This window comes from Macaca fascicularis, chromosome 6, assembly GCF_037993035.2.
Source record: "Macaca fascicularis isolate 582-1 chromosome 6, T2T-MFA8v1.1".
Lineage (NCBI taxonomy): Eukaryota > Metazoa > Chordata > Mammalia > Primates > Cercopithecidae > Macaca > Macaca fascicularis.
In genome coordinates this window covers 137,730,242-137,742,715 of record NC_088380.1, presented here as the reverse complement: position 1 = coordinate 137,742,715, position 12,474 = coordinate 137,730,242, and the positions used below count along the sequence as shown (strand labels likewise).

At 39.0% G+C, this 12,474-nt stretch overlaps 1 protein-coding gene and 1 long non-coding RNA gene across 4 annotated transcripts in view; one reads left to right on the top strand and one right to left on the bottom strand.

Annotated features, from left to right (window-relative positions):
• Positions 1-12,474, top strand: part of LOC102140929 (uncharacterized) — a 54,862-nt gene that overhangs the window by 23,459 nt on the left and 18,929 nt on the right. The window lies entirely within an intron of this gene.
• The window catches only part of LYRM7 (LYR motif containing 7), a 49,698-nt gene that overhangs the window by 18,734 nt on the left and 18,490 nt on the right, over positions 1-12,474 (bottom strand). For 2 of the 3 annotated variants that reach the window (XM_005557687.5, XM_065546715.2), the window contains exon 4: positions 10,014-10,095. The exons of the other annotated variant lie outside the window; for it this stretch is intronic. In XM_005557687.5, coding sequence (XP_005557744.1) covers positions 10,014-10,095 — 82 coding nt within the window. The remainder of the gene's footprint in view (positions 1-10,013; positions 10,096-12,474) is intronic. 3 annotated transcript variants of the gene reach the window in all.

The window sequence follows — 12,474 nt, the reverse complement described above, 5'->3', positions numbered from 1 at the left end:
TTCAGCTGATATCTAAGGTGGCATCCTTGACTCTAATTAGAATTAATAGCATTCTCATTTCAGATTATATAAAAACATATATGATCCACTTAACCCTTTATTATTAAATATAGCAAATTAAATAACTGAAGAGAATTCACCTAAAACTTCTATTATTTGCCATTTAATTACCAATTACTGATAATGAAAACAATTGGAAATTTTGCTTATACTATCTACTATATGAAAAGCAAGACTGGTCTCCTAATTTAAAGATTCTAAATTTTATATAACAATAGTTCTTAAAAGAGGGTGTTTTGCGTGTTCACATCAACTGGAGAATGCTACTGGAAGTTAGTGGGCAGGAGCCAGAGATGCTAAACCTTCTGTAATGTGTAGGACAGTCTGGCATAGTGAAGAACTGTCCTGTCAAAAATGCCAATAGTGCCCACATTGACAAATACCCTAAAACAACAACAAAAACCTGTTGAGTCCTAGGTAAAACATCTTGCTGGAGTCAAGATAAAGCTCTTAAGACACAAATTTTTGGCTGGGCATGGTGACTCATGGCTGTAATCCCAGAACTTTGGGAGGCTAAGGCGCTATGATCATTTGAGGTCTGGAGTTGGAGACTAGCCTGACTAACATGGTGAAACCTCATCTCTACTAAAAATACAAAAAAAAAAAAAAAAAAAAATCAGCTGGGTGTGGTGGTGCATGCCTGTATTCCAGCTACTTGGGAGGCTGAGGCACAAGAGTCGCTCGAACATGGGAGGCAGAGGTTGCAGTGAGCTGAGATGGTGCCACTGCATTCCAGCCTGGGCGATACAGTGAGAGTCCATCCACCCCCCCCAAAAAAAAACAAAAAGTTCCAAATTTTTGAGGAGATACATGATTTCTTCTTCTTTTCTCTAGAAGCGTTGAATCTAGATGAGCTATCAATCAAAAAATGCTCACACGACCTTCTATAAAATAACCTGCCTATACTTTTCAAAACATCATGGACATGAAAGACGAAGAAAGACTGAAGGACTGCTCTAGAATAAGGATACTAAAGAGACATGATGACTAGATGCAATGTGTGATCCCCAATAGGATACTGGTCCACAGGGAATTTTTTTTCCTTTTGCCATAAAAGACATTATTAGGACAAATGGAAAGATTTAAATGATAGCATTGCATCAATGTTAATACCCTGGTTTTGCTCATTATACTGCAGTTACGTTAGAGAATGTCCTTGTATATTTAGGAAATACACATTGAAGGATCTTGAAGAAATATACTCTAAAGTATTTCTCCAGAAGATCTAGACCCAAATGGGCTGTCATAATTTTTAAAATGTTCATTTTGGGGTAAATAGGCATTATGTCTGCAACTTACTCTCAGAAAGTTCAGGAAAAAAAAAAGAGGGAAGCTGAGGTGGGAAGATTGGGCATGGTGGTATACACCTGTATTCCCAGCTGCTCAAGAGGCTGAAGCAGGAGGATTGCTTGAGCCCAGGAGTTTGAGGTTACAGTGAGCAATAATTATGATACTGCACTCCAGCCTAGGAGACAGAGACTCTCTCTAAAAAAAAAAAAGAAGACAACACTAAAACAAATTCAACCCAAAAGGCAAACTGAATATTTCACTTAATTAAACAACTGGTCTGACTAAAAATAGCCGACTTATTAGCCAGATGATAAATTTGGCTTACTAAAATGAAAAGCAGTTAAATAATTATTATTTAATAATTGTTTATATCTTGCTTGCTTTTACCAAACCCATGGAGATTTCATCAGAGAATAAATTGTAGTGTACGTTTTAACTTGTTAAAAATGGCAATAATTTGTTTCACTTATCAAACCTATATGTGGCTATTTCATGCCAGACATTACATCAAGAAATTAAGATATGAAGGTGAATATATAATAGTCTCTTCAGATTCAAGGAGCTCACAATCTAATGGAAAAGACAGCTAGAAAAACAACAAATTATAGTATAACGTCATGTGTTACAAAAGTGAAACAAGACTTTTATGGGAGAATGGAAAAATAAATGGTTAAATACACCCATATCATTTTAGAGTATGTTCAGCTCTGAATAACCAAAGTCCAACAAGCTGGTTTAAATAAGTAAGAGATTTAATTTTTCTCATATTATCAAGAAATACAGATTAAAGGCCAGGCATGGTGGCTCATGCTTGTAATCCCAGCACTTTGGGAGGCCGAAGTGGGTGGATCACGAGGTCACAGGTTCAAGACCAGCCTGGCCAACACAGTGAAACCCCATCTCTACTAAAAATACAAAAATTAGCTGGGCATGGTTGCGGGCACCAGCTACTAGGGAGGTTGAGGCAGGAGAACTGCTTGAACCCGGAAGGCAGAGGTTGCAGTAAGCCGAGATCGCGCCACTGTACTTCAGCCTGGGTGACAAAGCTAGACTCCATCTCAGAAAAAAAAAAAAAAAGAAATACAGATTAAGGCAGTTCTGGGCTAGTGCTTGTCCTTAGTGATACTAAGGACCCAGGCTCTTTCTCTCTTTCTGTTCTGCTACCTTCCATGAGTGGTTTTGTCTTCACTGGTGCTGTCATATCACATCTACACTCCAGATGTGAAGAAGAGAGAAGAGAAAAGAGCAAAACGAGAGTGCCAGCTCAGCCTATTCCTTTTAAACAGGAAAACAATGACTTTCTTGGAAGTAACACCCAATAGACAGGGTTTATATAGACCAGAAAGGTGTCACATGGTCTGGAAAATAACTTTTTTTTTTTTTGGCTTGGTACATTGCACCCTGAACACAATTTTTCAGTTAGTAGAAAAGAACAGGAGAAGCCAAGTGCGGTGGCTCACACCTATACTCCTAGTACTTTAGCAGGCCAAAGCGGTTGGATTGCCCAAGCTGTAGTCCCAGCTATTCAGGAGGTGTGAAGCATGAGAATCGCTTGAACCCGGGAGGGAGAGGTGGCAGTGAGCCGAGATCGTGCCACTGCACTCCAGCCTGAGCAACAGGACACTCTATCTCAAAAAAAAAAAAAAAAAAAAAAGAGAGAGAACAGGAGGATAGATACTGGAGAGACAACAAGCACCTCCCCGCCTTTGGCTATGCAAAATGCATATATATCCTTCTTTCCATCTGTAGAATACATCCACTCACTACCTGTCCCCTAAAGTCTCATCCAGACTGAAATCAAGGATGTTTGGTTACAGTGCTAGTTTTTCCATTAGGTTCCGCTGAGCCTCATTGTTCTAAGGTGGAGATATTGGGGAAGATGCCCTTCTTTGGGGCTTTAAAAGCTTTCATAGTCTACTTCCTGGTAATAGGAGTTTAGGGATCCAGGGGTGGCCTTAAGTGGTGAAAAGAGTTAGCCAGGCCTGGGGTTTCTTGGTAATAAAATTCACTCAAAAACTTTATAAGCTTCAAATTTGGCACCCAGCCAAAAAGCAATTCCTTGAAATAAAGTCTTTATCTCAATTTTGGACCAAAATACAAATTTAGATAAAAATTTTAAAAGAAATTATTATGGATAGCATAGTTTATAATAGTGTGATAATCATAGAGATATTTTGAATCCAAATAATTTAAAGGACATTAAAATATTTCACACTGAAGTTCTAGAAACACTTCTAAATATTTCAAGCACATTATGTATATTATATAAATGGTAACTTCAAATTAGGGAAACTGTAACACAAAAGTGTTTTCTTCCAAGAACCTGTCCCTAGCTCACCAAGTTTGGATCTGTAGCTCTGCTTATGTGCCTCAACAATCTCTGCCTCCTATCATGGCATTGCACGAACTGTGCTGTATATTTAATTGTCTCTCTTTTACACAGCACTCTAAGTTCCACTGGATAGGAACCATATCTGTCTTGCCCACTGTTCTATCCCTGACATCTAGCATAACAGCGATTCAATGTTTGTTGAGTCACATTAACATGTCTTAGAACACAAACCATAAGATAGTTTTAGACAATGACAAATCTAAATAAACCAAAAGGCAGAAGTTTAAAATACATCTGAAGAACAGCTTCTTGGAGCTTTTTGTTTTTTTAACTGTATCATTCGTTTAGAAGTACATCCCTATTTTTTCTACACATATGCCAGAGAGGAAGTTAAAAAATATGGATCCTATTAAAAAACTAAGTACCATAAAAAATAATGACCTGAAGTCCTGGGTTTCCTTGGGACCATCTTTAAAATTTGTATGAATGATATACGTTTGTCAAAGGCCAACATTGTAACCAGGTGACTAATATCCACATTAGAAAGAGGGTTTTGACAAATGTCAATAATCAAACAGAAAGCAAGTATAGAATAATGAATAACCTGAGTATTTTTCTAAGTCATAGTTAAAGGCTATGCTAGACCAATGATGAATGATATGAATGAAATATTATGATTTATACAAATTCATGCACGTAAGGTAATACAAAAAAAAGAAAGAGCAGAAAATATTTGGAAAGAAAAACAGTTTCCAAAATATTTTTTAAAGATTTTAAAAATAAGGAATTATTTCAAATGATGAAATTATGCTTGTAATAAAGAACCTTGAATTCACCTGCAAGGATAAAGAAGGAAATGTTTTCCTTTTATTATTTTTAATTGATACATACTAAATATGCATATTTAAGGGGTACAGTGATAGCTCAATGCATGTATATGTGTGATGATCAAATCAAGGTAATTAGCATATTTATGATGTTATTGATCATTTCTGTTAGGAATATTCAAAATTTGCTCTTCTAGCTATTTGAAAATATACAATAAATTGTTAATTATAGTTACCCTACAGTGCTATAGAACACTAGAACTTATTCCTCCTAGCTAATTGTAATTTTGGACCCATTAACCAACCTCTAGCTATCCCCCTCTGACCCTTCCTGGCCTTTAGTAACCACTATCTGCTCTCTGTTGCTGTAAGTTGAACTTTTTCAGGTTCCACATGAGTGAGAACATGCAATATTTGTTTTTCTGTGCCTGGCTTATTTCACTTAACACAATGTCTTCCAGGTTCATGTTTGTTGTCACAAATGACAAGATTTCCTTCTTTTTATGGCTGAATAATATTCCATTGTGTGTGTATATGTGTGTGTGCATGTGTGTATATATGTATATACATATGTATATATACATTTTCTTTATCCATCTATCGATGGATTCTTAGGTTGATTCCATATCTTGGCTATTGTGAATAGTGCCCACGATAAACATGAGAATGCAGCTATTTCCTGCATACAGTGATTTCCTTTCCTTTGGATACATATCCAGTAGAGGAATTACTAGATCATGCAATAGTTCTATTTTTAGTTTTTGAGGACCCTCTATACTGTTTTCTATAATGGCTATCCTAATTTACATTCCCACCAATAGTGTATAAGAGTTCTCCTTTCTCCATATCCTTGTCAGAATTAGTTATTTTTTGTCCTTTTGACAACAGTCATTCTATCTGGGGTGAGATGATATTTAATTGTGGTTTTAATTTTCATTTCCGTGATTACTGATGTTGAGTATTTTTTCATATACTTGTTGGTCATTTGTATGTCTCCTTTTGAGAGATGTCTGGAAGTGATTTTTTAAAAAAATAAAAAATGAGAAATTATTTAAGATAAGGAGTTCCTGCTGGGATTCAATGTTTACTTTTCACTGTAGATACTATTTGAATGGAAGAAAAAGAGAGATGGATTTAGAATTCATGCTACAGGGTGATTAATCTTCCAAATGAAGTTTCATTTTATTACTTTTTATTTCTAGTATTTTTCATTTTGAGACATTATATGATATTTTTTAGAAACACATAATCACAACTCTCCATTTTCTAAATAAGAAGCAGAATTTTAATTCTGGTCATTTCTATGTGACAGTGTAGACACTGCTAAAATATTTGGAGGAATTTTGCTTAAAGTAACTTTTAGAAAGAGAGATTAAGGAATCAAATTTCTTATATTTTGGAGCTATACATATATATGTATATATGTCTACATATATGTATATATGTGTGTATATATGTGTATATATGTATGTGTGTATATGTGTGTGTATATATATGTATAAATATACAAACACACACAGAAAGAATGAGGCTATTAAGGCACTATGTATTAATACTCATAAAAGAGTCAAAATATTTAATTCTGTGGGAAAATTAAAATATACAAAAAAACCCAAGGATAAAAAGAAATCTAAATAATATTCAATACTGTTATATCTAAAACAAGGCATTTGAAATATAGATACTAAATTTAGTTATTTAAAATAACCTAAAACTTTATTCATGTGATAAAAATAATATATATCTGTGATTACCTGTATAAAATGTTGGCTATACTACACAGAAACTCTAAAGATCATTATTAAGATAAAAACTGATGACTACACGTCTTAAATTTAGGATTAACTGTGTTTTCTGCCCTTACAAACATAACTCAGATCAGCCAGGTGCAGTGGCTCACACCTGTAAACCCAGCACTTTGGGAGGCCGAGGCAGGTGGATCACTTGAGATCAGGAGTTCCAGACCAGTCTGGCTAACGTGGTGAAACCTTGTCTCTACTGAAAATACAAAAATTAGCTGGGCGTGGTGGCAAGCTCCTGTAATCCCAGCTACTTGGCGGGCTGAGGCAGGAGAATCACTTGAACCTGGGAGGTGGAGGTTGCAGCGAGCTGAAATCATGCCACTGCACTCCAGCCTGGGTGATAAGAGCGAAACTTCGTTTCAAAAAAAAAAAAAAAAAAAAAGCCCGGTGCAGTGGCTCATGCCTGTAATCCCAGCTCTTTGGGAGGCCAAGGCAGGTGGATCATGAGGTCAGGAGTTTGAAAACAGACTGACCAACATGGTGAAACCCCGTCTCTACTAAAAATACAAAACTTAGCCAGGTGTGGTGGTACACGCCTGTAATCCCAGCTACTCAGGAGGCTGAGGCAGGAGAACTGCTTGAACCTGGGAGGCAGAGGTTGCAGTGAGACAGGATCACACCACTGCACTCCAGCCTAAGAGACAGAGCAAGACTCCATCTAAAGAAAACAAGACAAAAGACAAAAACAATAACTCAGATCTAATAATTTCTTTTTCTTTTTTTTTTTTGTGAGAGACGGTCTGGCTCTGTCACCCAGGCTGGAGTGCAGTGGTGTGATCTCGGCTTATTGCAACATTCTCTCCCAGGCTCAAGTGATCCTCCCCCCTCAGCCTCCTGAGTAGCTGGGGCCATGGGCGCACACCACCATGCCTGGTGAATTTTTTGTATTTCTGGTAGAGACAGGGTTTCACTATGTTGCCCTGGCTAGTCTCAAACTCCTGAGTTCAAGGGATTTGCCCACCTCAGCCTCCCAAAGTGCTGTGATTATAGGGGTGAACCACAGTGCTCAGCCCAAGATCTAATAATTTCTGATAAGTCCCCATTAAATAAAAGTAACTTTAAAAGCCCTTTGGACTTATACTACCAGGTAGGAAGATCTATTATAAGGCTGTAATAATCAAGACATTATAGTATATGATGCAGGGCAGAAAAACAGATTGAAGAGATTATAAAGTCCGGAAACAGATGCACACCTATATAGTTCTTTGATTTTTATGACAAAGGTGATCCTGTAGAGTAGTAGGGGGAAGAGTGGTCTTTTCAATAAGTGTTGCTGGATCAACTGGATAGTCACATGTAAAAAAATAAATCTTGACCCCCCACATCTCATACCATATACAAACCAACTCTAGTTGATATAAACAACCAAATGAAAAAGATCAAACAATACAGGTTTTTTTTTTTTTTTTTTTTTTTTTTTTTTTTTTTTGAGATGCACCCAGGCTGGAGTGCAGTGGTGCCATCTTGGCTCACTGCAAGCTCTGCCTCCCAGGTTCATGCCATTCTCCTGCCTCAGCCTCCTGAGTAGTTGGGACTACAGGCGCCCGCCAACACACTTGGCTAATTTTTTGTATTTTTAACAGAGACAGGGTTTCACCGTGTTAGCAAGGATGGTCTCGATCACCTGACCTAGCGATCTGCCCGCCTTGACCTCCCAAAGTGCTGGGATTACAGGTGTGAGCCACCACGCCCAACCTTTTTTTTTTTTGAGATGGAGTCTCACTCTGTTGCCCAGGCTGTACAGTGTATCATCTTGACTCACTGCAGCCTCTGCCTCCCACATTCAAGTGATTCTCCTTCCTCAGCTTCCCGAGTAGCTGGAATTACAGGCATGCGCCACCATGCCTGGCTAATTTTTGTATTTTTAGTAAAACGGGGTTTCACCATGTTGCCCAGGCTCGTCTTGAACTTCTGACCTCAAGTGATCTACCTGCCTCGGCCTCCCAATGTGCAGGGATTACAAGTGTGAGCCACTGTGCCCAGCCTACAGTAAAGCTTTTGGAAGAAAGCATAGGGGGATCTCCTCACGATCTTGCTTGAGCTAGGCAAAGGTTTCTTTAATAGAATTAAAAAGCACTAATTATTAAAAAATTCAAAATATGACTACATTAAGAACTTCTCATAGATAACACTACCAAAGTGAAAAGGAAAGCCACAAAGTCAAAGATTCTTGTAATACATATACCCACCAAATTTCTATATTCAGAACATATAAAGAAATCCTTTAAATCAACAATAAAAAGGCAGATAACCCCTTAGAAAAATGGACAAAAGACTCAAACAGGCACTTCATAAAAAGGAATATCCAAATGTCCACTAAACAACTGAAGAGGTCCTTGTAGTTCATTAGTTACCAGAGAAATATAAATTAAAATCACAATGTGTTACTACCACATATCCATCAGAAAGGCCAATTTTTTTTTACACGTGGCTTGTTGTGCATGTTAGTTACACGGGTATTTCATTTTATGAAAATTCACTGAGCTATACAATTAAAAATTGAGTACTTTTTTGTTTGTGTGTTATACTTCCATAGTCTGCTTAAAAAACAAAGCCTTTCAATATATATATTTTTTGAGGCAGGGTCTTACTCTGTCACCCAGGCTGGATTGCAGTGGCATACTCACGGCTCACTAAAGCCTCAACCTCCTGGACTCAAGTGACCCTCCCACCACAGCCTCCCTACTAGCTGGAACTACAGGTGTGCACCACCGCATCCTGATAACTTTTGTATTTTTTGTAGAGGCGAGGTTTTGTCATGTTGCCCAGGCTGGTCTTGAACTCCTGGGCTCAACTGAGACTTCTGCCTTGGCCTCCCAAAGTGCTGGGATTACAGGAATGAGCCACTGCACCTGGCCAACAATTTTGAATGTCATCTTTTTGTTGTTACTGTCCCCAAAGATACTTTAGAGAACAAAAACAAAATGTTATGTGAAATGAGATTTTGCTGAAGCACCATCTGGAGTCTTGAGGTACAATGGAGGATCCTCAACTATATTTCCATTTCCTATAATCCTAAATCTTCTGAATTAAAATAACTAATTATAGGCCAGGTGCATGATGCCTCATGCATGTAATCCCAGTGCTTTGGGAGGCTGAGGCAGGTGGATCACCTAAGGTTAGGAGTTTGAGACCAGCCTGGCCAACATAGTAAAACCCTGTTTCTACTAAAAATACAAAAATTAGCTGGGCATGGTGGTGTAGTCCTAGCTAGTTGGGAGGCTGAGGCATGAGAAATGCTTTAATCCAGGAGGTGGAGGTTGCAGCGACACAAGATCGCACCACTGCACTCCAGCCTGGGCGACAGAGTGAGACTCCATCTCAAAAAAACCAAAAAATGAAAAGCAAAAGTCATTATAGAGTAAAAGGTAAAGAAATAGTCTAGGTAAGTGATAAATGCCAGAAAAATTAAGAACTGTAAATAAATATGATAAAAATATATAGTTGTACTGTCTTTGTAATTAGTTTTGAAATATAACAAGATAAAAACAAAAAATAAAAATTAATTAAAAGGAAACAAATGTGGTAAAACAAAGTTTCATAATTCAATATGATAGACTATAACCTTGTAAAATATATATGCTATATACCACATTGCCTGGCAAAATCAAGCTGTTTTACCACTCAGCATTACATGTGCTATAATTATTCAATATTTTAAAACACAGTACGGTTAAACCATTTTTCTTTAATTCTACTTACTCAGTGTATTGTGGTCTGTGTGAATACCTTGTATAACAGATGTTCTGAGTAATAATTCAACATCAGAACCTATTTTCATTAGCTGTTAAGAAAACCAAACAAATAGAATAAGTCCTTTAGGTGTTTCATATGAATGTACTGTTTTCGAAAATGATAGTTTTACTATAATTTCTTTTCAGGTAATACAGTAGTTTCTCCTTATCTGCAGTTTCAGTTACCCATGGTCAACTGCAGTCTGAAAATATTAAATAGAAAATTCCCAAAATAAATAATGTATAAGTTTATAATCACATGCCACTCTGAGTAGCATGATGAAATCTCATGCCATCTGCTCCAGCCTGTCTGGGATGTGAATCATTTATTTGTCCAGCATATCCATGTTGTATACACTGTCCACCTGTGGTCACTTAGTAGCCATCTTGGTTATCAAGATTGACTGTTGCCACACTGCAGTGCTTATATTCAAGTAACTCTTATTTTACTTAATAATGGCTCCAAAGCACAAGAGTACTGTGTCTAATTTATAAATTAAACTTTATCATAGAAAAGTATATATAATAAAAACAGGGGCGGAGCAAGATGGCCGAATAGGAGCAGCTCCAGTCTCCAACTCCCAGCGCGAGCGACACAGAAGACCGGTGATTTCTGCATTTTCAACTGAGGTACTGGGTTCATCTCACTGGGGAGTGCAGGACGATCGGTGCTGGTCAGCTGCTGCAGCCCGACCAGCGAGAGCTGAAGCAGGGCGAGGCATTGCCTCACCTGGGAAGCGCAAGGGGGAAGGGAGTCCCTTTTCCTAGCCAGGGGAACTGAGACACACAACACCTGGAAAATCGGGTAACTCCCACCCCAATACTGTGCTTTAAGCAAACAGGCACACCAGGAGATCATATCCCACACCTGGCCGGGAGGGTCCCACACCCACGGAGCCTCCCTCATTGCTAGCGCAGCAGTCTGTGATCTACCGGCAAGGCAGCAGCCAGGCTGGGGGAGGGGCGCCCGCCATTGCTGAGGCTTAAGTAGGTAAACAAAGCTGCTGGGAAGCTCGAACTGGGTGGAGCTCACAGCAGCTCAAGGAAACCTGCCTGTCTCTGTAGACTCCACCTCTGGGGACCGGGCACAGTAAACTAAACAAACGCAGCAGACACCTCTGCAGACGCAAACAACTCTGTCTGACAGCTTTGAAGAGAGCAGTGGATCTCCCAACACGGAGGTTGAGATCTGAGAAGGGACAGACTCCCTGCTCAAGTGGGTCCCTGACCCCTGAGTAGCCTAACTGGCAGACATCCCCCACTAGGGGCAGTCTGACACCCCACACCTCACAGGGAGGAGTACACCCCTGAGAGGAAGCTTCCAAAGCAAGAATCAGACAGGTACACTTGCTGTTCAGAAATATTCTATCTTCTGCAGCCTCTGCTGCTGATACTCAGGCAAACAGGGTCTGGAGTGGACCTCAAGCAATCTCCAACAGACCTACAGCTGAGGGTCCTGACTGTTAGAAGGAAAACTATCAAACAGGAAGGACACCTACACCAAAATCCCATCAGTACATCACCATCATCAAAGACCAGAGGCAGATAAAACCACAAAGATGGGGAAAAAGCAGGGCAGAAAAGCTGGAAATTCAAAAAATAAGAGCGCATCTTCCCCGGCAAAGGAGCGCAGCTCATCGCCAGCAACGGATCAAAGCTGGACGGAGAATGACTTTGACGAGATGAGAGAAGAAGGCTTCAGTCCATCAAATTTCTCAGAACTAAAGGAGGAATTACATACCCAGCGCAAAGAAACTAAAAATCTTGAAAAAAAAGTGGAAGAATTGATGGCTAGAGTAATTAATGCAGAGAAGGTCCTAAACGAAATGAAAGAGATGAAAACCATGACATGAGAAATACGTGACAAATGCACAAGCTTCAGTAACCGAGTCGATCAACTGGAAGAAAGTATCAGCGATTGAGGATCAAATGAATGAAATGAAGCGAGAAGAGAAACCAAAAGAAAAAAGAAGAAAAAGAAATGAACAAAGCCTGCAAGAAGTATGGGATTATGTAAAAAGACCAAATCTACGTCTGATTGGGGTGCCTGAAAGTGAGGGGGAACATGGAACCAAGTTGGAAAACACTCTTCAGGATATCATCCAGGAGAACTTCCCCAACCTAGTAGGGCAGGCCAACATTCAAATCCAGGAAATACAGAGAACGCCACAAAGATACTCCTCGAGAAGAGCAACTCCAAGACACATAATTGCCAGATTCACCAAAGTTGAAATGAAGGAAAAAATCTTAAGGGCAGCCAGAGAGAAAGGTCGGGTTACCCACAAAGGGAAGCCCATCAGACTAACAGCAGATCTCTCAGCAGAAACTCTCCAAGCCAGAAGAGAGTGGGGGCCAATATTCAACATTCTTAAAGAAAAGAATTTTAAACCCAGAATTTCATATCCAGCCAAACTAAGTTTCATAAGCGA